General features: G+C 45.5%; 1 protein-coding gene across 9 annotated transcripts in view; it reads left to right on the top strand.

Moving 5' to 3' along the window:
- Nucleotides 1-3,682: 3,682 nt before the first annotated feature.
- Nucleotides 3,683-25,524, top strand: part of ZC3H7B (zinc finger CCCH-type containing 7B) — a 52,466-nt gene continuing 30,624 nt past the window's right edge. For 2 of the 9 annotated variants that reach the window (XM_080625402.1, XM_080625399.1), the window contains exons 1-10: nt 3,683-4,383; nt 10,578-10,638; nt 12,525-12,558; nt 12,940-13,137; nt 13,972-14,130; nt 17,046-17,126; nt 18,662-18,721; nt 19,987-20,029; nt 24,031-24,290; nt 25,174-25,522. In XM_080625402.1, the coding sequence (XP_080481528.1) occupies nt 10,586-10,638; nt 12,525-12,558; nt 12,940-13,137; nt 13,972-14,130; nt 17,046-17,126; nt 18,662-18,721; nt 19,987-20,029; nt 24,031-24,290; nt 25,174-25,522 (1,237 nt within the window). In that variant the 5' untranslated portion in view covers nt 3,683-4,383; nt 10,578-10,585. The remainder of the gene's footprint in view (nt 4,384-10,577; nt 10,639-12,524; nt 12,559-12,939; nt 13,138-13,971; nt 14,131-17,045; nt 17,127-18,661; nt 18,722-19,986; nt 20,030-24,030; nt 24,291-25,173; nt 25,523-25,524) is intronic. The other 7 variants (XM_080625400.1, XM_080625403.1, XM_080625406.1 and 4 more) reach the window with 5 other exon arrangements.

Below are 25,524 nucleotides of genomic sequence, written 5' to 3'. Positions count from 1 at the left end.
GCCGGCCGGCCTCGCTACGTGTGGGTGCGTCTACAGGGCCTGCGCGGCGGCGTCCTCAGCCGCGGGGCATGCCGGGATATGTAGTCCTGGAGGAGGGGAGTATCCGGCATGCCTCGCGCGGAGTCGGCGTGCGGGGAGGAGACCAGGGTTTGGGTTGAGTACCTGTGTTCTGTGGCTCGAGAGAGCACGTGTGGCGCCGGCCCTTGTTCCTGCCCTCGGCCACCACTGCTCCTGCCGCTCGGGCTCCGAGGCAGCCGTGCCACCGGTGTCGCAGGACCGAGTTGATCTGGGGTGTGCGGCCAGGCCTCTTTCACGACAGTGGCTCAGGGAGGATGTGGTCAGAGGAGCTCAGAGTTGCTCTGTAGGCTTCCCAGATACCCACAGATGAGACACGAGTGCCTTCTCCTGTGAAGCCTTATTTAGATAATTTCTCTGCAGATCTCATCTTGTACTCAGGTGTTACTGTCAAACCTTTCCGCTAAGGAAAGCGTTTCATCCAGCAGTGTGCAGCCATTCCTACTTCAGGATGCAAAAAGCATCAGTTTGCTTGACTGCTTCGTGTGTATGGTGTGTGTGACATTTTCTTCTTGAGTGTAGAAATAAAAGTACGTCTGGTGGGACAAGGTGAGCTGTGTATAAACCTGCTTCCTACTGCAGTGTGATTGCGCAGGTCTTCTTGAGGCAATTCGTTCTCTCTGAGTTCCAACCTGCAGGCACTGATACGGGTACATTTCCTGTGGCAGGTACAGATACCTGCGAGATCAGTATTGAGGTCAGTAATAGCCTGGATTTATTCTGCCATTTAGTCCCAAAATATTACAAGAGGCGTTTTTATTCTCTCACAGTTCTCCAAACTGTGGTTTTAAGAAATTATATCAAATGCTTATATGGACCCAAGACAAGATTGTCAGTAATTGGCAATGCTGCGTGACATGGGAGACAGCATTAGGTTGAATGGCATGACAGACCACCTTTGTTCAGGGGAAATACAAAAAGCAATGAAGTTTCTTTATGGAGCATGACAGCTGAGAGAATAAAAGTCGTAAGTTGGTACAGCAACCAGATGGAAAACCTGAGCAAAAATTAACTCAGAAATAATAAGAGGAGTTTCTCTTGCAACTGAAGAAAACCAAGAAGATGAGGCAATGACTAGATTATGGTTGTATGTGAGAAGCATAAAGCTGCCAGAAAACTCAGATCAGATCAGGAAATAAATGAGGGTGATCTCAAGAAGGAGCTTGAACTTTGAAAATATAAGCAAGGAATTTGGCATTTGTTATTAGCTCTTCACAATATTTATCAATAAACAGGATCATATCAAATATATCTGATTCCCTTCTCTGTTGTCCTCACAAATACTAATACTAATTACGTGGGCTGGAGGAGCGAGAATAAAGTCTTTAACTGTGAATGCAGTTGGAATTGGAATGAATTTGTGCCCTGTTAGTGTAGCATAGATCCATACACTTATTCTCCCTACAGGAATAGCTTCACAAATCAAAGTAATTTCTATGACAGAGTATTTTGTAGCAGGGATTGGCAGTGTTCTGGCTCTGCTGACTTCCCACACACAAGACCTCGATAACCACTCCTGCAAATGGTGAAAATCTTTGTGCTAACCACTGAGACAAGATGTTTCATGAGAAGAGCTGTGTGCTGGACCATGACCTTGCAGGACATCTCTCAGTCTTACAGGTCAAAGGATATAGGACTGGAGGGAAGCATAACATGACATTGAATTGGGAAATGCAGTCTTGTAAATTAATGCTCTTGAATTAAACACTAGTGCTTCTTCCAGTATAACTCTTAATTGTGTGTAGACTTTTGGCTTGCTTCTCTTTTTCCCAGCAACTCCTAAGCCCTCTTCTTTCCCCCAGCTGTGATGTCTCACCTTTCAGAAGTGCTGCAGAGTTGGAGGTGTCTTGGGCTCTCTGAATCATTTGGTACATAATGGCTCTGCAAGGCTGCCCTCCCTGTGTGGTCTGGGGCATATCAGGTCTCCCCATGTTTACTTTCCCACACCTGGTCCAAAGACACCCCTTGACAGGGCTCACCATTTCACGTATGTTTTGCTCAGCAGCTTCTACAGCAGAGGCCCAGCTAGGATAGACTCTACTCATTGTTCATCTTGTTTGGCCTGGAGAAGGGAGGGCTCAGGGGAGACCTAACAGCAGCCTTCCAGTAGCTAAACGGGACCTACAAGAAATCTGGAGAGGAACTTTTTACAAGGGCAGGTAGTGACAGGACAAATGGGAATGGATTTTAGCTGAAAGAGGGAAGACTGAGATTGGATATTAGGAAGAAATTCTTCACTGTGAGGGTGGTGAGGCCCTGGCACAGGCTGCCCAGAGAAGCTGTGGCTGCCCCATCCCTGGCAGTGTTCAAGGCCAGGCTGGATGGGGCTTGGAGCAACCTGGTCTAGTGGAAGGTGTCCCTGCCCATGGCAGGGAGGTGGAACTGGGTGAGCTTTAAGGTCCCTTCCAAACAAAGCCATTCTATGATTTTATTCATTATATAGAATTCATGTCACAGGGTGTGCCTTGGTAGGCAGATCTTTATTGCCTAAATTGGAATTTAGCACAATCTGAAAAACCTGTACTGTCAGTTTTTAATGAACAAAAGCTTCTGTGTTTTTTCTTATGTCAGAACAAGGTTATTGTAACACAATGGTTGCTTGTGTCCATCAATCTTTGGATTGTAATATCTAGAAAAAAATATCAATGCGATTATATATTGTGAAGAGCATAAGAAGGTGCTCTCCAGTGTCATATGGTACGTTATACAATAATATATATTCATAATATAATTCATAAATTATCTTTTTACTGTGTTGACAGAGCTGACAGAAGCCAATCCTACTCAGTATAATAGTCTTCTGTCTTTTGATCAACTTTTAAAATATTAATCAAGTTTAGTACACTTTCAGATGATATCTTCTACCTGCCTCTGAATCTTGTCAGCATTGCTTAGCTGCATAGCACAAAGCAACACTCTCTTGGGTCACTGTAAATACAAGAAGCAAGATGCTGAAGAGTAAACATGTCACTGATTACATTGGAAAAGGAGTAATAATTTAAACCAGTGTCAGTTTGGAGATGATCGACCTAACAGTAGACAGAATCCTTTAGGGAGAGAAAAATCTATCCTACCCGGGAAGCTAAAACCCCCATAAAACTCATTTCAGAGGGTTTTTTTTGAAGTTAATGGTAGTGCAGCTGGACAGGGATGAATGGATCCCTGGTCTAAGGCCGTCGGTGGATGTCTGTCTTCACAACCATTCCCCATGACAGAACAACGTGCCGCTGGGCTCCCACTTCCCATCAGCATCTCATTCCTGGGGCTTTGATGGCATGGGCTGCTGTGGGGATTCAGTGCACTTTCTGCAAATATTGAGGGATTTGGGATGAAAACAAGGCAAAAATCTGGTTCAAAGAAGTGCCTAAACTCATATATGTAAACATAAATATAAAAATACATATGCATGTACATATATATCATATATATTGTAATACATATATATATGTAATACATATATATTACACAATATCATATTGTGTAATGCACAGTGGTATGTAATAACAATGTTATATACACACGCACACTGCATATTCCTTTCCACCTAAAGATTTGTGTTTGCAGAAGATCTTATTTACAGGGACCCCCCTCTGCAGGGTGGGGTGGAATACGTAAGGTCTGGCTGGAACAGATAATTGCTCTGCCGCAAGCAATGGCTCTGGCCCCCTTCCAGCAAACATGTATGGGTGGGCAGCAGGGTCACTGCTTCACATATGTTATAATCCCATGGGGAGGGGGGAGTCTCGTAATTCAGTTCATTGCTGCGCTTCACATGCATGCAATCACTCTGCAGAGGCAGCTTGGCTTTTTTCTGGGGTGTATTTTATACATCAGCAAAGACAACAGGAAGAAGAAAAATGTCGCATTAAAATAAGAACGGAGCCTCGACTGCTTAAGCACTTTCATTTTTGTATTTTTTTTTTTTTTTAAATATACCTTTTTTTAAGCCTAATTCACCTTAAAGAATCTCAAAACCAACCACAAGGGTCGAATCTGTGAATTTTTGTAATGGAAAGCGGGAGCCTCTAGGGCCCAGAGGATATGCAGGGAGGCATTTTCTCTCGCTGGTGCTGCTGAGAGCGAGCGAGCGAGAGCGAGACCTGGAAATGAAAGTAAAGGGATCAGGAGGCACATGGAGGGAGCTGCAGGGGCAGCCGATCCAGAAGCAGAATGCTGCCTTCTGTAATTAAATAGCATTTACTATTATTATTACTTCTAGTAATAATACATTAATAATATCTCTAGTAATACAATACCATTTATCACGGAAAGTTTATACATAGTGTGGGAGGGAAAACCCAAGGAGAGGTGAGTCCTTTATTATTATTTTGGGGGGATTATTTTTGTCTTAAACCAGTTCTCTCTGTGTGTGTGTGTATGTGTTTGTGTATGTAGAAAGGGGTGGACTTGAGAAACGAGAAAATCTGGATGTTGCTTCATTAGAAAGTAAAGGTTTCAAATAGTAGCTGCATGGATGAAACATTGTGTAATTGCAAATGTAAAAAAAAAAAAAAAAAGAAAAATAATATGGGTGAGATTTTGAAGCAAACCCTCTCTTCCGCCAGAAATGTGGGGTTTGCAAAAAAATAATTGTCAGAGATCCTAATCCCACCCCCTGGAAAAAAATGTGGCACTGGTCTAAAAGTGGATAGCTGGGGGAAAAGCCCCTGGGTTTATATGAAAAACTTGGTATTAATTGCGTTTGTGCCTGTTTGTGGTTTGTAGGTTTGAGCGCTGTGTTCACGTCTTTATTTAGGCTGCAGTTTCCCCCCTCTTGTTTGGTGTAAACCCCATGAAGCAGCAGAGAAGCTCTTGTGAAATAGCTTTTCAGATGCAACCTTTCCGTTGGGGCTTGTAAAGTTTATCAAATAAGGTTGTGGGATATTTTATTTTCCTCCCCCCCTCCCCAATTCTTTTATGCTTTATTCAGTTTCCGGGTGGCAAGGGAGGTTATCTTTGGTTTTTTTTTTTTTAATCTTAAAGCCGCCTCCCAGGCTCCTGGAAATGTGTGGGTTTTATTTAAGATGATGGGGGGTGGGGAAGCAGGAAGAGTACGTTTCGGTTTGTTTTCCTTTTCCTGGGGAAGCCTGCATATCTCCTGCCTCGGGAGACCCCTCCCAGCAGGACCAGGGTGGCGGGGATGCCGGGGTGCCGGCGCCTGGCCGAGCCGCGGGGGGTGCGGGAGGCGCCGGCGGCCCCTCTCCGCCCCGGCCGGGCGAGGTGATGTTTTTGGCGGCGGCGGCCGCTAGGCAAGGCCGGGGATCGAGGGCCTAGTGCTGGGGGTGGGCGGAGGAGGCGAGCGGGTTTTCCCGCTACACCCGTGTGGGAACCAGCCTCGGGATTTAATTTTCAAACGAGGTGGGCACGAAACCAAGAGCAAGGGGCCGAGGGGTGGGCAGCGTCACCCCACCACCCTCTCGTCACACTGCAGGGTCCGGTGGGCTGGGGCAGGAGGAAGAGTGGCCTGCAGTACTTAACGGTGTTATGTGTGGGGCACGAGGCTGGAGGGAGTGAAAAATGGGGTTATGGGCGCCGAGGTGGTCTGTTGAGGCTTTGGCCACCACCTGTGACACCTTCCTGGGGAACCTTATGCTCACTGCTCTTATTTTCAGCTGGGGGTGAGGGGTTTGTCACCACCTCACCCTGCATTCACTGAAAGTATTGCTGGGTGAAGCTGGTGGCACCTGGATGACAGCTGCCCTGAGAGTGCTGTGGGGCAGGAGTGGGGTGCTGGGATGTGGGAGAGTGGCCACGGAGGTACCTTGGGGTGGTCTGTGTGTGGACGGGCAGGGTTGTTGGACCCAGTGGGCACACTGTGGTGGTGGGGACTCAGAGCTGATGGCTGTGAGAAGCGTTCAAGCCCAGGCAGTGGGGCTTGGCAGAGAACAGCTGCAGGAGCAAGTGGGAGCTCATGTTTGTAGTGGGCTGTGTGGTTTGTTCCCTGCTTGACGTGAGTCTGCAGACCCATTCTGCTGCACCACTGAGGTGGCCAAACTGCAGCCAGTGAAAGACTCTCATGTTGTAGGCTAGTACATCCTGGAGTCTTTTGCCTGGAGGAGAGCACACACAGCCTGGGGCTGAGCTCCTGTCTCAGCTCTACAACCTGCCACTTGCATCTTGGTGCACTTATTTCTGGCTGAAATGTTATACTCAAGGCCTGGAAGAACATCAAGTGTGAACTCATTGCCATCCCAGAAATATAGTATGAAAAACTTTGCATAAATTCAGCTCTGGCAGGGTTGGGAATAACACCCAGGTCTTTGATAAGGTAAATTCTAGACTTTCAGTTCATCTCATAGTGTCTCATAGAGCATATCAGTTTGTGCTTGAGTCACCCTGTTTACTGGCTTGTGCTTCCTTCTCAAAACAAAAAAACCATTTTGCCTGTCTGCAGCACTTCTGTCTGGCAAGTAGTTTGTAACTCATTGACAAACTCTGTATAAAGTCCTTTCTAGATGCTGGACCAAAGAGGATAAACATCTCCGGACTGAAAGGATAAGAACTTTGTAGTGTGGATAGAAATACTCTGGATTCAAACTCTGCTGGTGGTTTGAGCAGACAAGTCTGGACAGACAGATTTGGGGGGGAAGGGCGCTTAGACATACTGCTTCATTTAACGTTTTCCACTGTGTTTCTAAAAATATTCAAAAGACTGAGAAAACAAAAGCTAAACAGGCTCTGTGCTTAAAATGAGTTATGTGGTAGCCGTGGAATGGTGTGCAGCAGAAGTGTTGCATGTACGGGTGGTTGGCTGTGTGTTGGGTTTGCTGGTGTAACCAGCGTGTGGCTTGGTCTGAGGGTCAAATGAGACACGGTGAGGAGGCTGGAGCAATGAGGGGAGACAGAAGTGACCAAGTTTGATGGTGGGGTGTCAGGGAAGAGGTGTGAGGAGCAAAAGGAGGGGTGCAAATGGTAGGCTCCAGCGGTGGTGGGGCAGGCAGAACAGGGGAGAGGTCTGCCACCTGAGGAGGTGTGAAGGAGGTGTGAAGGACGTTGTTAGGGCAGCAGCATGTGTTGTGCATTTTGAGGGTGTTGCCATGAAGAGACGAGTCTTATGTGCAAAGTCGTGACATAAGCTTGAAGGTGTGACAGAGCTTTAGTGGAGAAAGATAGTCACCCGTTTGCAAGGGGAAGGGAAATCAGGGCAATATCAGGGAGCAACAGTCTGGAGGGGTGATTAAGCTTCTGGTTTATGTTTAAAGAAAGCAATGAAGGGTCTTCAGTTGCAGAATGTTCACTGTGGAAGACGAGGGTAGGACTGCAGAGAATAAATGGCATGCATGGCACAGAGGGGTTTTTTAATGGGGGTCTTGCTGTGGGGCTTAACAGAGATGGAGCAGCTTGGTCAGCCATCCACATGAAGCAAGGATAGAGATACACATGTTGTATGTGGTGGCAATGGTGGTGAGGAGAACAAAAGCAGAAGGGAGCTCCAGCAGGAAAGAAGAGTTGGGTAACTCCAGGAAAGAGACATTCTGGAGCCTTTCCCTGTAGTCCTTTGGCTCCACTCCAGTTTTGATCAGTAAGGTTTGAATACCCTTCTCTATGGGCAAGCAACAGTAACCAGCTCTGGTTGTAACCCATGGCCACATCCTGCTGTGTGTGGTGGTTTAGCAGTGGGGTGAGGACAAGCACTGATCTCCCCTCCTTGCAGTAGTGTTTCAAAAGTTGAGCTCAGAAGCAGAGGTTGAGGTAGGCTGTGCATATCAGAAGCTTTTCAAGGTGATCTGTTTTGTGGACATACAGAATTGTGAAGGTGCACCACAGGATTTTTGGAGTGCAGCCATTGTCTTTGTGGCGACTAGCCAGTGTTAACTCTTCTCCCCACAGTCACCAATAATCTTCCCATTTCAGCAGATCTGTGGGCTGCCACTTTGCTCCCCTGACTTTTGTTCTCCCTAGCATGGCTCATGTCAGGGAGCAGCAAGAGCAGGGCTGCTCCTCTGGGGAAGACAAGCTAGGAGCTGAAGGTGCTGACAGCCACCAGCGGTGCCCTCAGTAACTGGGGCACAGTCCTACCTCATCTGAAGAGTGCAGGCAGAACAAGATGCTAATAGCAGGGGTTCATCAACATTCCCAAAGAAGATGAGGTGGTGAATTGGGTCCACTCAGCAAATCCAGCGGTAGGAGTTGGTGTCAGAGACAGGACTGGATGCAAGCTGCCTACAGTGTAGGTCCAAGGTTTGTCCAGGAAGATAGAACTGAGGACAGGTCCACATACAGTATAGCTCAGACAAGGCAACATGCCTGGACTGAAGCTGCAGTGGAGTTCATGGACCATGGGGAGAGGGTATGTGGGTAAGGTTCAAGGGGAGACTGTTTGAGACATTTCAAGCCTGTTACTGCATTCAAGAACCAGACAGCTTTACTCTGTTCCCCTCTCCACTTCCCACCCAGTTTATCTCTTGTAATTTCTTAGGGTAGCTCTTTTCCCCACCGTTGCCTCTGATAGCCCTCACAGTTCTCCTGGAGTGCTTGTGGTTGCTCCGTCCTCTGTTGTGCCTGTCAGTGCTGTCTATGTGGAAATGATTCCTACTGCTCCTTTCCCCTTGTCTGTTTTCTCTTACTTCTTCTGTCTTTGCAGAGTTTCACACAAGGAGAAATATCAAATGAATTATCTCTATCTCTTTTTCTACCCCTCAAGCCTGTCTGCCTGTAGTGTTAGTGATCATATTAACCTCACAGTCTCCTTGCTAAATTTCCTTCTTTCTTCCTGATTGCTCATTATCCAGGCTATTTATAAATCATTCCAGGCCTTCTGTTGGTGTTTTACTGAAGTCTACCTGCTCTTCTCCGTTGCTTCTGCTAAAAGCCTTTGTAGAGGTGCTGATCATCACTCACCTTGTCTGTTGGCTTTCCCTTTCTTGCTGCACTGCCCATCCTGTTCCAAATGCAGCTGCTTAAAATGTTCTGCCTGCTGCTTGGACCAGATTGCTCTCAAATTTAATGTCTGATGACTTACAAACGGCACAGTGTCACTTTCAAGCTATTACTTCGTTGTGCTACCACTTCGTTCTGGTCTTTTGCTTGCTCTTAACTTCTCCCCTTCCCCCAACTCTCTTTCTTGGTAAAGGGCAGGTATCAATTCTTCTGCATTTTGCATGGCACAGAGCACAATCAATAAGGGCTTGCTGAGTTGTCAGGATTGATTTTCGTGTACTTTAAAGGTTACTTCACCCTGTTCCAGACTGAATGTGCCATAGATACTGTAAGATACCTTAAAATGACAGGGATGGTCTTAATGTAAAAAAGACCCAGGCCATAATGCTCTCAAAGCTGTTGTAGTGTAGAGTTAGAGAAATTACTTTTGTTTTTCTCATGATCTCTTCAGAGGTGATCCCAGGCTGGGAAGGCACAGTGTCATTAGCTCCATCTCATCTCAGTGTTTCTGTGCTTGCTGCCTTTGTCCCCAAGTTACCATCCCTCAAATGCTGAGCATTGCTTGTGATCACAGCTGGGTGATGGCAAGACTGGGAAATTTGCTGTTGCCAGCAACTGTATTTTGCTGCAAAGTGCCATGCCGTTTACCCTTCTTTATCCTTTTGTTGTGTGTCAGACCTTGGGGAGACATCTGGGGGATCCATTCCAAGATGTGCTTCCATACTGCAGGGATGAAGCTCATGTATCTAGTGGTATAATTCAAACCCATTTTAGTTGAGAAAAGGGATATTATTCCAAAATGGCTCCATCATTCTACTTATTTGTCTGTGCTTACAGAGACCCAGACTGGATTTGGTCAAATGCAAACAAGTTACTATGCCCATTTGTTTCCCTGGCTAAGTGAGGGTAACTCTCTCTTGAGCCATCCTCAGGCACTGCCCACTCCAATTTCAAACACTGTGTGATGGGGCTCTGTTCCCTCTGTATAGGAGCCTTCCCAAGTCTGTGCTGCTCTTGTCTGCTGATTTTCATCATGGAATTCCCATTGCATAGATTCATGGCTGTCCTTTTAAGTGGCCCACGGCAAGCAATTCCATCTCCTTCCTTCTCATGTTTCTTTGTGATATGCCTCTGTATACAGTATATAGATGACTTGTTTCATATGTTCTGCAGTAAACCAGTTTAAATCTGGCCCTGATAAATAGTGGTCAGAATTCCTTATCATGGGAGGGGCCTAGCACAAATTCCTGAAATGCCTGCCAGTGCAGAGGAAACCTTGATTCTTTTTCTTTCCCTTTTCCTAGAAGGCAGCCATGATAACAGTTGGTTCACGTTGCTTTGTTTACTGACAGCCTAAGTAGAGAGCTCAATCTGAAGTAATTCCTCTTTGCCCATGTATCTTGGTGGTGGCATGTGAGAAAAAGCAGATACTTGGTACTGAGCTGCTTGCTGTTCTGTATCTGCAGTGTGAATAAATCACGGACTTTGGTGTTCAGGGCATCTGGTCTGGAACATTTTGTTAGTAGTAAATTCAGGCACACACAAAATGCTGTGCTGCTTAATTGCCAGCAAGACCTAAAATGACTCATTTTGTGTTGTTTCTTTTTCTTCTTCCTCTGCAGCAACTATAATGGAGAGACAGAAGAGGAAACAAGAAATAGAGAAAGGACTTCAGTTCATTCAGTAAGTGGACAACCTCATTGTTTCCTGTGGCTTTGCAAGCAGTTATCTTTGTACCAAAGATTTCTGGAAGTGAGTGCATCCTATTCACTGATTTTGAGTCTGCTGCATAGGAAAAAGATATTTTTCCTATGGATTTTCACTGTCATTCTTCAGGGTGTTTCTTGTCCTGCCGGCTCTCTAACCTTGAAAATCTATCATTTTAATTTCTTTTGGTTTTGCTCTTCACTGCAGTTCCAGGATGATCTTTATAGTCAGCATAGCACCAACAGTACTTGGACCTTCTACTTCATCTTCAGCATGAAGATCTCAAAGTGCTCTTTCAACAAGGTCATCCCACCTTTCTTGGGAAGGGAGATATTGTCTGTATTTTGTAGGTGGGGAAAGCAAGGTAAATGACTTGCCAGGTACCCCATATGGTGCCTATAAGAGAAATAGATGACCTGGGCTCTTTTACAGTTGCCAGCCTGGTAGGTGCGCAGGTCAGTCTTCTGTGAATATCATGTGGCCTTCTAGAGCTTGAAGTGATTGCTTAGGTAACAGTTGTAAGTCCAAGTACTTCCTTATAAAGTACAGTAGTTTTTTTTCCCTCCAGTACTGGAGTTTGCAAAGGCCTCAGACTCGGGTCCAGGTTGCATGGTGAGTAACAAACCAACAAGATCGTAGTCAGATTGGTTTGGGATCTTTTTTAAGGTCTGCTTTGAGTCTGCAGTTATTGTAGCTGAAATCTGTGCCTCTACAATAGGGGAAAAAAAAAAGCACCAAATCTTCCATGTTACATATTTATATCCTGTAGCATGGGAATGATATTTTCCCCCAGTCTGAGACTGTATGGGGCTGACAACCCAGTTTCAGAGAGGCATTTGTGAGGTTTATTTTGGTAACATTTATAAAAATGCTCAATATTCCTGGAAAGACGATAATTCAGAAAGACAGTGTGTTGCTTATGCTTCTGGAGTGTATCTTGAAATCTGAACCAGGGGCAGTGTCATTTGTTGGCTTGTTTTGATGTGAAAGAGGTAGTCCAATTTTATGAGCAGTGTGAATGTTTCTTGCAAAGCCATGGCATTTCCTATACTTAAGGAGTAGATGATGATTAGATGAGATATATTTCAAAAGTGAGGAGGGCTATGAAAGGCGTGAAGGATTTCTCCAAAGCCTGTTGTTTTCTCCTTGAAGAGGAAAATTAAATATATGTGGACCAAGCCTGGATGACTTGTCTGGTCTGATCTGAGGAATGGTCCTTTCTTCTGAGTCTCAGTGTTGTTGTGGGGTAGGTGTTATCCGCACAGCACTGTCAGTTCTGTGGCATAGCCTAGCAGCCTTGGCTAAGACAGCTGGAGTTAAGTGGCCTCCCGAACCTGCATTGCTTTCTCCCTTCCTTTTGTGGTGTAAACCTAAAGGTATTGGCTAAGTTAATGTGGAGGAAAGTGACTGCATTTGTCACTGTATGTCTTTAGTCTCGCAAAGTATTTGAGAAGGTCTTGGAGTGGCATTCTGGTATCTCTCATTAGAGCCAGATGTACTTAAAATACATTTGTATTTTTCATGACAATCTCTCATGGGACTTTCTCAAAGATGTTTTTTTTCAGTTGTCTCTCTGAAGGCACATTACAGATGATCATGTGTGTGCAGGAAATAGCTGAGAATATGATTCCTGTAGTCCCAAATCCCTTTGGGACCTGACCATCTCTTGACACTACTGTGGCCATCACCTAGCATAATGCTCCCTAATTGTGTTCTCTTTGCTCCAGCTGCCTTTGAAGTGATAAAATGTTCAGTACCTCACTGAGGTCAACAGCACAGGACCAGAAAGATTATTTCATCACCAGACAAAAGCCCTTGTTTGCATGGATGCCTGTTTTATGAGCATTTTCTTTCTTTTTCAGGTCCACATTACCCCTAAGCCAAGAAGATTATGAGGTAATGAAGAACTTGTTTTCTGAAGTTGGGAACCCACTGGTTAGCAAGATTTGTTCTGTTGCACAGCTATTAGTTTACATACCAAAAGTGAAGATCGTGGAATGGTCTGTCACAATTCTGCCTGTAACGTAAAGTTCTAAGGTTCTGACAATGACAACTGTCAGGAAAAGGAGAAGACACTTGAGTATTTAAGAAGAAAGGAGATTTGACTGCGTTATTCTCCTCTAACCAGGAGACTGATGTTTTGGAGGAGGATGGGGAGGCAGGATAATCTTAGTGGAAAGGAAGTTTGCTAAAACATATGGAAAGGAATGGGAAGTTGGGAAGCCTCTCCTGTTTAAATAGCCACTTCAGTCTGTTTGCTCTCTCCCTGCTGCCCAGGCCTTTTTGCAGAAGTTGGTGAGAAACCTGTTTGCAGAGGGCAATGATTTGTTTAAAGAGAAGGATTTCAAGCTTTCGCTCGTGCAGTATGTAGAAGGTCTGACTGTGGCGGATTATGCAGCCTCCGACGAGGTGACCATCCCAAAGGAGCTCCTGTGCAAGCTGCATGTCAACCGAGCTGCCTGCTACTTTGCCATGGTGAGTGCCTTCCCAAAACAGGGCAGGGAAAATGCTGTGGTTTCATTGCCATACAATTGGAAAAGATGTCAAGAGGGGTTTCACCTGGTTTTGTCTGCTCCCTGTTCCAACACTGGAGAAGATGATGATGCAGAACACTCTGGTATCTCCCCAGTATTGCGCTGTATCTTATGAGACCTGAGGAAGGATGTGAAGGAGAGGGGGCCAGGCGTCAGGTATTGGTCCTTGTTGGTGACGAGTTAGTATGATCCAGTGCCTTTCAGTACTGCCTGAGTATTTCTCTGGAATACTGTTTGAGCATTGCTCTGGAGGCTCCTGCCTCCTCAAGTGAGGCACTGGAAGATGGTGAGAAGGCTTTGGGTCTTGCTGGAACTTTCGGCACACACATGGAGAAGCATTCTGAAATACTTAGGCTATAAACGGCTGTGTGCTTCCCTTTTCCTAAGGAATATAACAGCTTTCCCTTATGCACAACCCCAGAGCAGGTCCATCCTGTTCATAATGAGGCTGAGTCCCATGACAAAAAAATTAACAAGCAGTCACATAATTAAAGACTGTCAAATGTGACATGCCCAAGGTAGAGGGAGAGACGAGATAACGCTGCTCAAGCAGCCTCAATTCTCGCGTTTACTGACTTTGAAGTGTTTTCAGTCTTGCATGACTTAACAAAGGTTTTGTGTATTTGTCTTCTGGTCTTGTATGAGGTAATACACCTCATTCCAACTGCCTTTTACATTCCTGTTTTCTGTTGAGAGATAAAACGTTAGCATTCACACAGAAGGAGGGGTTAGTCTGCTGTGCCTCAGCTGATTCAAGGTGATCTCTTCCATGCAGGGCTTGTATGAGAAGGCACTGGAAGACAGTGAGAAGGCTTTAAGTCTTGACAAGGAGAACATCCGAGCACTTTTCCGGAAAGCCCGCTCCTTAAATGAACTTGGAAGACACAAAGAAGCATATGAGTGCAATAGCCGATGCTTGCTGTCCCTCCCACATGTAAGTTTTTGACATACAACTCATCTTGCCTTACGTGGCTCACTACCTTCCTCCTCCATAACATGCTTCGAATGAGGCCAGAGGATAGTGAACAAGAAAGCTTGACTGTTACTGGGAACATGTTATACCTAGAAATTTTGTCTCTCTGACTCAAAGGAGATACTTGGCGTCCCATGTTTCTTCAGTCCAAGTCACCCTCTACGGATAGTGCCAGCCAGAGATAAACAACAGGTTTGGTGGCCTATTTGTGAAGAGCAAAACCCTACGCTAGCAAAATGTGAACTAAGGCCATGAAAATATTTTAATTAGCTGGGTTTATATGCCTAATAGGAGTGACTGGGAGCATGGGGCAAATGGGAACTGGAGCACTGGAAGGAAAACATGCGTACTTTTAATGTTTTACATAAAAATGTCTCACATTTTACTTGCTGATTACTAAGGCAAGCTGATAAAGCTTTTAATTCCTGAGGGACATGCAAAAGTGTCCTTGACATCACATGTCATATTTATTTTTGTACTCACAGGTGTGTAAACTTTTGCATTCAGAGGGCACTGTCTGCATATATGAGGCCGTAGATATTTTCCTGTGAATGCTTTTGTTTCATGTCCTTTTAGGCCAAGTATTGAGCAGGAAAACAGGCTATGATTAGATAGATTCTAGTGAGCACTGGTTGCGTTTGCTAAATTTGGTTCTGATCAATCATAGTAATACAAGAAAAATACATCTTCAGCAGGAGAAGTTAATTTGCCTTTATTATTGGTGTTACAGAAGCAGTCCTTGGAAGCCTTGTTAGCAACTAGTTATTCTTTTTGTAAAGCTTGTAAATTCTGGTTTCTTTGACTTGGCAGAATAGGGTGACCAGAACATGTTAAAGGTGTCATGTTAGGAGAATTCAAAAAAATTGTTTTGTTTTTTTTTTTAAACAAACCCTTTAAAAACAAAACCATCTAATATATGTGTTCATGTAAAGCCATGTTTGGCTCTATTTCACATTGCAGTTGAGCCACTTAAAACTTCAGGTATTAAAACTTCAGGTGATGAAGGACTTGCCACTCAGTTGACTCACTGTCTAGCAGAGGTAACTTCGTTTCCAGAGGTTTCCAGTTTGGTGAAGTTGATACTCCTTGGTAGGATGCTTTTTTTGGCATGGCGCGTTATTTTTTAGGATGTTGGAGGAGAGCATATTGCACACCCTTGTTGAGCATCTCTTCATTTAGGTGAGACGTAGTAAGCACCTGAGGGTGGCATTTTTCTGAGGGAAGGGAAAGCTAAAGGAAGATCTTGGGGATGACAAAGAGCAAATAACCCCCCACCCCAAACCTCAGGCCTCCTGACAAAAAGGACAGTGATTAAGCATGTGTTTTTGGGAAGGGAAGTGGAGGCAGTCTAGAGAGAAATACTTTCTTAATCTTGTCCAGGAATCTGAGAAGACATCTCAGAGTTATGTTAGCATCTGAAGTTGGATAGGGTAAGCCTGGTAGGCATGAATACGAAATCAATGTAAAGAAATTACATCAGAGGTAGTTCTGGTGAGTTTTTCACAGGGATCAAGAAAATGGCTGACTTCAGAAGAAGACACCTGAGAGTGTTTGGAAAGGCAGAATCACCAAAGGCAAACAGAGCAATGAAAGCATGATTGGCGTTAGAAAGATCTGAGAGGCGGGAGAAAGAGTGACCATGAGGTTTGACCAAGAAGAAGTCTCTGGAGGGTGAGAGGACAGTTTCAGAAGGTGGTACAATGCTGAAGAGGTGTCAGATGGGGAGAGGAGAAGAAATGGACAAGATTTTGTCTTCAGTGAGGTCAGAGAAGATGGTGACAAGACCAATGTTGAGGGTGTGGGGGAGCAAGTACAGTCAGAAAGTGGCACTCCAAATTGAAGTGAAAAGTTACTGATACTGTAAGCTGGAAGAACCAGAGGCTAGTGAGGGGTTGAAAGGCAAAGGATGAACCTGCAGGGAGAAGGAGGTTGGAAAGACCAGCATAGCAAGTAGAAGAGAGCAAGCTTCAACGTCGGAGATGTTGGGACATGAAGGAGGGATATCAGAAGAGGTTGGGCAGATATTTTTTTCTGCTTTGAAGAAACTGTGAAAGTACTCTAGTATTTTTGCAAACAGGGAGAAAGAGAAAGCAGAAGGAAGGAGTTGATGGTGGTAAATAAGTGAAGAAAGTTATGGCAGGTTGTTAGTCCAGACAGAACTGGAGAGGATGGAGAAGGGAAATGGAGCATGGCCTAGACCTTTGTTTAAAGCTCACAGTGGTGTGTGAGTGGGCATGGGCAGTGAGCAAGGAGGATGGTAAATGGCACATGATAAGGAAAGCAGAAGGATCTGTTGAGGCAATTTAACCAGAGCCAGAGACAGTGAAAATGCCTTGTAGCTAATAGGTTGGAAACTGAGACTTGGTTTCAGCTTTGAAAACAAACAAACAAACAAGCAAAAGAGGCTAGTGAATACTGTCTTCATATCAAAACTGATTGTTAACTCTGGCTGGCAGAGAGAGGAGGCATGCAGGCTTCTTCCCAGACATGGGGACCTTGTGGAAGTTGTATCAGCCCCCAGCAGCCAGCCATGGCAGCCCCTCCATCTGTCTTGCCAGCAAGACTCAAGAACCCTGTTTGTGGAGAGTGGGTGCTTTCTTGGAAGCAGACACTTGATTCTGATTTTCTGCAGCATTGAAAGAGTGTTGGGGAGAGCTCTTGGTGCAGCCTCAGAAACTCAGTGGGACTGGATGACAAGAGCTCTTTAGCTCTGCATTTAACTCTCCTAAGGCTGCTCTGGCAGTTGTCCACCTGCTTCTGCCTGCAAGTGAGGCTTCCTGGTGCAGCCCAGTGTGCATAACTGGGTTCCTGTTTATTTCATTGTGTGTGCCACAGAGGCAAAACTGAAAGTGTCCTGCCAATGGTTTTGTCCCCAGGATGAAAGCGTCACGCAACTGGGGCAGGAGCTTGCCCAGAAGCTGGGACTGAGAGTTCGCAAAGCATACAAAAGACCTCAGGTATGACTTCTTTTTTCTCATAGGCTATTCTTTGGCTTTTTCATATTTACTTTTGAAAATGTGGTAGGTACTGCTCTGCAGTTACAGACATATGTACCGTTCAGTTCCCTCTAGCATGCTGCTGGCTATCCTACTTGTCCTGACCCTCTGACTCACTTTGTCTTGATCCATTTCTAACCCCATTTCTGTCTACTGCCAGGATGTTCCCTGAGTTCCTAGCTAAACCAGGCAGAAATGGGCTGGTGCTGCAGGAGAGGCCTCCGGTGCAGTGGAAGCCTGTGTTTTTTTGGAGGAGAGGGACGTATAGCCTGATCCCAAAGGAGGTTTTGCATCACAGTCCTTTCCCTGTTATAGGATGAGAAGGGTGGGAGCCTCTGCTGCATTGTAGTGCTGTGGGTCATGAAAGGTTCCTGCCCCATATCTAGGCATAAACTTTTTTTGTGGTGGGGGAAAGGCCTCCGCTTTGGGAGAGCAGGTACACATCTGGTCAGATGCTAGGAAAGAAGGCAGCAAATACCAAGTTTTAGGTCCAATTAATTTATGCCAATGGCTGAATCTGTAACTTGACTCTGCAAGAAAGTGCTGCTGTAACCGGAGTGCTGTTGGTGTTTAAATGTATACCCTGGGATGGAGCTAGAGGGCGTTAGGTCTCTTGGATATCCGCTCTTGGACAAAGCTGCCTTGGTCTCGTAAAATCCCAGGATACATTTTCAGGAGTAGGGAACATTAAATAGTAGTCGAGGCTTACATTTGTGTTTGCATTTGCATCCTCAGCCACATGTGCAGTGGTGTGTTAAACAGGCAGCATGTTCCATCTCAAGAGGGGCACCTTTGCAGTACATTGTGAAGTGACCCATCACTTGGGCATCCAGTTTGCAAGAGAGCTTTTGGAGTAAATTTCACTGTAGCATCTTATTTCTCTCCTTGACCAACCACGCCTGTGGTTCACCAACCCCCAAAAACTCCTTGGCATTGTAGCAGCTCTCACACTCCAAAATGATTCTGTCTCAAAGAAAGGGAAGTTTTATGCAGAAATACTTTTTGTAGCTGCTCACTGTGTTGGCCTTGCTACCTTTTCGTTACTCAGTTGTGATGGGCTTAAACCACCTGGATGTTAGAAAAATAAAAGTTAAAAACTCCAGAATGTTTTTTTGTTATTTGAAATGTAGTGATTGGTATTTTGATGACACCTTGCTATCTCTTGTTTTGACTTCCAGCTTTCATTCCAGTGCTGTAATGCCTTCCCAGAGTAGTAATTTCTTGGTAAAAAGACAAAAACTTCTGTTTCTCAGGGAAGTTGTTTTGCTTCCTGATTGTGTGTTGGATGTTGGGTGTTTTGCACTGAGGTGTCCAGAACTAATATATGGCCCTTTCAGTGTTCAGAAAACTGTACCCTTGTGTCACAGTGGTATGCCTTTTGGGGTGGCTGTCATTTAAGGGCAGTGCCTGGAAGGAAACCTTATTGTAACCCAACTTTACCTCATTATGAGCATTCATAGGCTGTCTCTGTTCTAAGATCTCTCTCTTCCTTGCAGCAGGAATTGGAAACATTCTCGTTACTCAGTAATGGCACGTCAATCAATTTATCAAACCAGGTAGAGTTTGCATTGTGTGGTTGTCACTGTTCATGTCACTGTTACTAGAATGCTTCACAGATTTGTTTTACCTCCAAATTTATAACTGTCGTTTAGGATTTAAATGTGTTAATTAGTGTGTTCCACTTATAAGGAATATTGCCAAGGAAATTAATTTCTTTGAAAGTACTTCTTATGGCAACATTTTTATGTTGGTAATTAGGTTGCTGAAGATGGTGTTTTCCTTAGTTATTGTGAATGTTTGCTTTCTCTTGCATTTTAAACAAGTTTTAGTTTTCAACTTTTTACGTAGTTAGGGCAATGCTAAGTATAAGTCAGAAAGTGCAAGTGCTGAAGAAATATACAAAATGAAACTGTGCCATGTACCAAGCCAAGGTGCCTACACAGTTTATGTATTCCTTGTGTTGTACTTCACACTACCTTTTCAAGCAAACAGACTATAAAACTGTAAAAATTGTCATTTTGTACAAGATGGGATACTAAAGAATTAGCTTAGCTCCCGTTGTTCAGCAACTTGCCTTCACGTCTTTCTAGGAAAGACAGTCAGCTTTCTTTAATAGCTGAGCCAAGCTTTTAATTTGCAAATACTCCCTTTTGCAATAAATGAAAACAGTGGAAAAACTAGAAGTTGCAAAAACTATTGCAGTAGATGCAGCATCTCAAGATTAATCCTGTACTTGTGTCTTTTAAGCTTAAGTTGAAGGCACGCATACTTACCTCTGTTTATGTTTCTGTAAAATATGGGCTCATTTTATTCCTTGCCTGGAGCTCCAAGTCAGCAGTTGTCTTGGCAGAAACCCTTTCCTGTTTTGAGTTTGCTATAAATTGGAAATTGTTAAATTGCAAAATATGTGAACTGAGAAAAGGAACGTTGTGTAAGATCAGGCTATCAGATCTTACGCAGCATGGGGCTGACTGGTTAATGTGTCCTGGGACTCGGGGCACAGCGTTCTCATCCAACATGAAAAACCTTAGTCTGTGTACAGATTTGCTCACATGGTTGGATATTGTGCAGGGCTGGTATTGCTTTGCAGCAACAGGGTTTGTCCACTGCTGGAGGTAGAAATGAATAGGGCCCTAGGATTAATGGCGTCTTAAAGTTTGTTGGGTTTAATGCTCTTGCACTGAAAGAGGCCATAAAGGAAAAGAAGGGGCCAGATGCATTTAAAAGTAGTAAAGTGTCTCATCTGTGAAGTGTGAATATCTTTTTAAAGATGAATATCTTGTAATATTTTTCTCTCTCCTTTCCTACACTCTTTTTGCAGACCACTTCTAATGGATTGGGTTCAATAGATGACATTGAAACAGGTAAAGATATCTCTCTCTGATTTTTGTGGCTTTGGTAAGGTATCTCACCAGGCTGGCAGGCCTGAGGGGTTCATTGTCATTATTTGTGTCTCTTCTGTGTACTCCTGGCTTTTGTAAATAGGAGGAGGAAAAGGTGGTGGGAAGCAGGAGTGGTTTTCCTGCAGAAAAGCTTTTTGTCCAGTCCCAGTGAGAGATACATCTGGGAATTGAAAAGGTCTGCTGAGGCACACAGCTCTCTCCAGTTGTGCTTTCTTAAAGCTGGGCTTGGCAAAGCTCCTGAAACTCTGCTCCTAGGCAAAACAGTCTAGATAAAGTGAAGTTAAGGTTGTAGGCAGCTGTCAGTGCTCTGAGCATAAATGGTCCTCCAAGGTGCTGAGGTGAAGGAAAACCAAGGGAGTTTGGAGGGACCCAGGAAGAGCTGTGTTCAAAGTTAGGCACTCAGAAGGAGAAGAAGGAGGGCTACAGGCTTGCTTTCCTTATGCTGGGAAACAAGTGACCTTAACTCTGCCCCTGTAGAAAGGCTTCTTACGTGCTTTGCCCTTTCTTGTGTGCTGGAGCATTGAAATCGTGCCTCTGAGCACATCAGTCTTTGTTCCTTTGAAAGATAGCTCTGTGTGTGAAGGTAAGTGTGAAGACTTATCACTGCAAGTAGCAATTGCTCTTATAGAACAAGAATAGTTCCATTATTAGGATGCTTTGGAAAATGTGTTAGTTCTCTGTTGAATATCAGCTCAGCAACTAAATGCTACGAGCAATCATGTCCCAGTTCTGTGAATTAAGGAGAGTTTTTCACATTATCTTGTAGTGCTAAAATGAACTGGACTCCTACTGCAGAGTTAAGAGAGACTGCATCCAGTAAGCTCTTTATGTAATCAGGATTTGGTGTAAGAGCAACATACCACCTTTGTTCAGGCAGAGAGAACCTTTACTGCTAGGAAATCTTTTCAAAAGCACTGAAATTACATGGTATTCCATTGCCCTGGGAGCAGTGTGCCACCAGGAGGGCTGTGCATGCTGAGTACCTTGAGAGTTTCATATTCAAAGCTTTTTTAGCAAGGGCTTTTTGTTGTTGGTTTGGTAGTTTGTTTTTGAGATGCAGACTCCTGAAGCCCTTTCCCCCATGCTTTGCTTGAAGTCATCTGGTTAAGTCAGCCTGGCCCTGCACAGATCATGGCTCAGATGGCCTTTGGCCAGATAATGCGCTTAGGGAACCACTGCTGGTTTGGAAAGCAGAGCTAGAAACAGGGCTTTTAAAAGTACTGTACTTGCCTCTCTGGGACAAGCAGATGTATGGCCAGAGAAGCTACCAAGTGGAGGGCATGGAATGAGAGATGGAGGAGCAGATAGACAAGACTCTCATTGAGCTTAGTGTTATAGCAGTGGCAGATATCAAAGGGACTCAGGTGCGTGCTTGTGATCTGCCCATCAAAGAAGGCTGGTTTATTATTTTAAGATGGAGCAAACCTTAGGTGAATGCAGGAAGTGCATGAGCTTTCTGGAAGGAGAATACATGAGATGTGGGTATGGTGGCTGGTGAGTAAGGTCAGCAGATGGGGTATCCAGAGGAAAGCAGGACTGGGAAAGGAGGGAGAGGTGAAAAGATTGGACAGCAGAAAATGGGCGGAAGTGACTGAAGGAATGACAGTGTTTGTGGTCAGGGAGAGGGGAGCAGACATCTCCCCTCTGCCCCTTAGAAGTAGTGGAACCTGTTGGTCCCTGCTCTTCTCGCCCTTCACATGCACTGAGCTGTGTGTATGGGTCCCATATCATTCTTTGCCTTTTTGTTGTGCACATTCAGCTTTTTCAGGGTTTTGGGCCTCTTAGGGTGTGTGAGGGCCTCTTTCCTCTGCTCCCCAGTCTGAGTGGGAACTGGGGGGCCTCTTTCATTCTTCAAAGAAGGTCTGAACTTCTGGATCCTTTAGGGCCCTGTCATTGTGAACCCTTTTGCTCGGCCCTGCACATGTCCCTGTCCTTTCCAGTGTGTTCTGAACTTCCTGTTTGCCCCAGGAGGGATCTTGACAATACTTCAGATTTAAACATCTGAAAAATGGGAAGGCACAAGCCATCCCTTTGTACTGAGGGAAATCTGGCTGAGCTACCAGTGATGAGGCCATCACCAAGGAAGGCTCAATGGCTGGCTCCTGAGCACAAAGGGAGGTGAGCTGAGAGAAGCGAACATAAAGGGGGCTTGGGGTTGGAGCTAAGCTTGATCTGAGGGGCAGCTGCAAAACTAAGGACGTTTACAGGCTTCTTTTGAGCTGCTGCTGCCTGTGGGGAATGTTTCCAGCTGCAGCACTGAAAACCTGTGTTGGATCCCATAAGGTACAACATGCACTTTCCTTTGATTGCATGCATGAGGTTGTGGGGAGGGCCCTGTGTCTGTCCCTTGCTGCTTCCCCCTGCTTTCCCTGTGTTTTGTCATGGTTCTGCCTCCAGTGCCTTGCATAGTGACCTTGGCTGTGGTTCATCCATGTGGGCCACTCACAACAAAAGCCAGAGGAAAGGTGGCAGGTAGTGTGTTCCTGGTGGGGTTAGAGATAAGGGGGCCTGCATGTGTGTGTTGTCTCTGCTGTTGTTCTGTTCAGGACTTGGGGGTTTGCAGGAACTGCTGCTCCTCTGAGCTAAGAAGGTCACCAACACAGTCTGCATTCAGTGAACATGCAGTGTAGAGGATAGCAACACAGCTCACTCACCCAGTCCCAGTTAGAAAGGGATGGCTCAGTTCTTGTGGGGGCTGAGTGAGCAGAGCTTGTATAGGCAGGATGCAGCATTTCTCACTGGATGAGGATTTGTGTCTGGGAGGCTTGTCTAGTTTCTTTCCCATTCTTATCAGTCTTTCTAATAAAAGCTAATGTCTGTCCTTCCAGACTTTGCCTTTCTTACAGCCTTAGACCATCATAGCTATGGTGCAGACGCTGCTGTGTGGATTGAAAAAGCAGCATCTTTGTCTTACTTCTTTTATTCCAGGACATCTGCACAGGGGCAGAATTAAGGTAGTTTGGGTGCTTGGTTTGAGAGCCGCAAGTGTAACGCTGCATTTTCCGAATTTCTAACATTTGAACTTCTTTTGATTTTTTAACCTTTATTCTTTTTGAGAATAAAATGCTCTTCTATGGAGAATATGTGTTTGTAACCTTAACTTCAGTTAACAGAGGTTTATATTGCATGGTGGGAACATCTTACCATTTCAGTAATGTATTGGAGAGGCAAGGAAGCCTTAGGGAAAATCACTGCCTCTCTCCTGCCCTGACCCTGGTTCACACAAGTTCCCAGGAGGATGTTTGTTGCTGAGGTGTTGAGAGGGAGTGTGGGCCGCACTCTCCCACCTGCGGACATCAGGAAGCACTCGAGCAGGGAATTTACTTGGGTAAAGGCAGCTGAGTGAGTCTGATGGGTGTTTTGGGGGACCCACTGTTAGCACAACCTGGTCTGAGCACCTAATCTCTGACTCCTTCCCAGCAAGACTTTGTGTTTTTTATCTTTTGCCATTTAGGATGCCTGAAGTTTTAGAGAGGGTACGAGTAAGCAAGCTTTCAGCTGGGATATCGAAACTTCAAGGAGTAGAGAAGGCAGTGATCTCTGCCAAATCCATTAATGAGGAACATTAAAGAAAACACCAGGTGGTGGGCTATAGAGAAATCGGATTATGTGCCCCTGGCCTTTAGTCCTAGACCCAGTGATCTCAGTAGCTACTCAACTGTAGGTTTTGTGTTTTTCCTAAATACTGTACATGCTTTTGTTCACGTTTGCCAAATCCAGGTAGTCAGTCTGGGCACTGCCCCTTAGAGTGTGTTCCAGCTATCAGTGAGCTATGAGAGACTGGGAACAAGAATGAAAAGGCAAAAAATCTTCAGACCAGAGCCTCTCCTCTCAGAAAATCCTCATACTTGGTTTTTGTGATTTGAGGGAGTTGGACAATATTATTTTTGTCAGGCTGTGCTCTGCTTGCCCCCTGCAAGAGGCTCTCCTGGGTGACTGGCTCTGTTTCTCCCTCATCATAGACTGCTCTATGGACCTGCAGTGCCTCCCAGCTCCCGTGGCCACCTCGATCCCTGTGAGTGAGGGGCTGGCCCCTTTGCCCTCTGACTTGGATGCAAAGGGCTTGCCTACCTCGCTCCCTGCTGCCAGCCTGCTCCCGTCTCCAGACTGCATGTCCTTGCCAGCGCCTGAGAGCGTGGAGGACTTCACAGATGGGGACATCATTGGGGAAGAACTGGACTCCCTCCTGGACTCCCTCGCTGAAGGGTCACCATACCCTCTAGTAAGAGTGGGTGCTGTGTGGGTCCCCTGCTTCTTGTTCCAAATAGGTCCTTGGAGCATGTGAATATGTGTGCTGCTGCTCTCTCTCTCTTTCTGTCACTCTTTCCTTCTTTCTATTCCTCTGGCAAAACTCATTCATTCCTTCCTTTACTTCTGCAGTCAGCTTGGGGGTATCTAAAGAGTCTGCTAAGCCTGCTTTCCTGTGTGCAATTTCATGGAGCTGTCCCTCAAAACGTACCCAAGATAGCCTTCCCACACTATCACCTCTCCCCTGGACTCTGGTGGCCATGGAGTTGCAGCAGGCCTGAGTGTAGAAATGAGTGTGCTGAAGCAGGAATGAGATGTATTTTATACAGTGGGCATGCTCTAATGTCCTTGTATTTTGTGCAGGCCGCGTTCAGCCTAAGATACTTGAACAGGTCTGGGAGCTATAGAGATAATCTGTATTCATACTTAGGTTGGATTTTGGTTGCTGGTGTTGCTGATGTTATGTGAGTGAGCTTGAGTCTGGAAGCAATGTACTCATATTCATGCAGCCAAAAAGCTCAGATGAGAGGTGCCACGAGTAACGGTTGTCAACCTGACCTCAGCACTGTGTGTGCTCAGCTGCACTGTTTCTTGACCTGAGCTGGTTTAAGTGCCCAGCACATGGCTCTGCCTTGCAGACTGATGAGCTCAGTTAACCCAGCACCTCCACGGAACCTTGGTCCAGTCCATGTGCGATGTAGATTGGAAGGTCTGTGGGAAGTCTGCAGGTGGATGGAGCTGCTGGGTATCCTTTTGTTTCACACACTTGAGTGGGAGCCTATTGTGTCTGTATTCACTCATTCTCTGCTCCTTGTTCCTAATTTCTGTTTATCCTCTCCCTTCCTGATTCCCCAAAGTCTCTGGTCCAGGGCACCATTCCTACCAACCTGCCAACAGAGATGCCTCAGCTGATCCCTGTGTTTCCGGGGGGAACTCCGCTGCTGCCCCCAGTTGTGACAGCCAGCATTCCTGTCTCCACCCCGCTGCCACCTGCCTCCTTCGGGCTGGTGATGGATCCCACTAAGCAGCTTTCCTCCTCCTCTGTCCTGGATGCCTTCGAGGCCCCACCAGGAGGAAGTGCCAGCTCCACCTTAGATTCGCTGGATTCCCTGGATCTGCTCCCCTACACAGACTCACGCCTTGATGCCCTGGACTCCTTTGGGACAAGCAGAGGGTCACTGGACGCCTTGGATTCCTTTGCCATTGGT

The sequence above is a fragment of the Psittacula echo genome (assembly GCF_963264785.1).
Source record: "Psittacula echo genome assembly, chromosome: 1".
Classification (NCBI taxonomy): Eukaryota; Metazoa; Chordata; class Aves; order Psittaciformes; family Psittacidae; genus Psittacula; species Psittacula echo.
The sequence above is the reverse complement of the archived record's forward strand: the minus strand, read 5'-3'. Positions and strand labels throughout refer to the sequence as shown.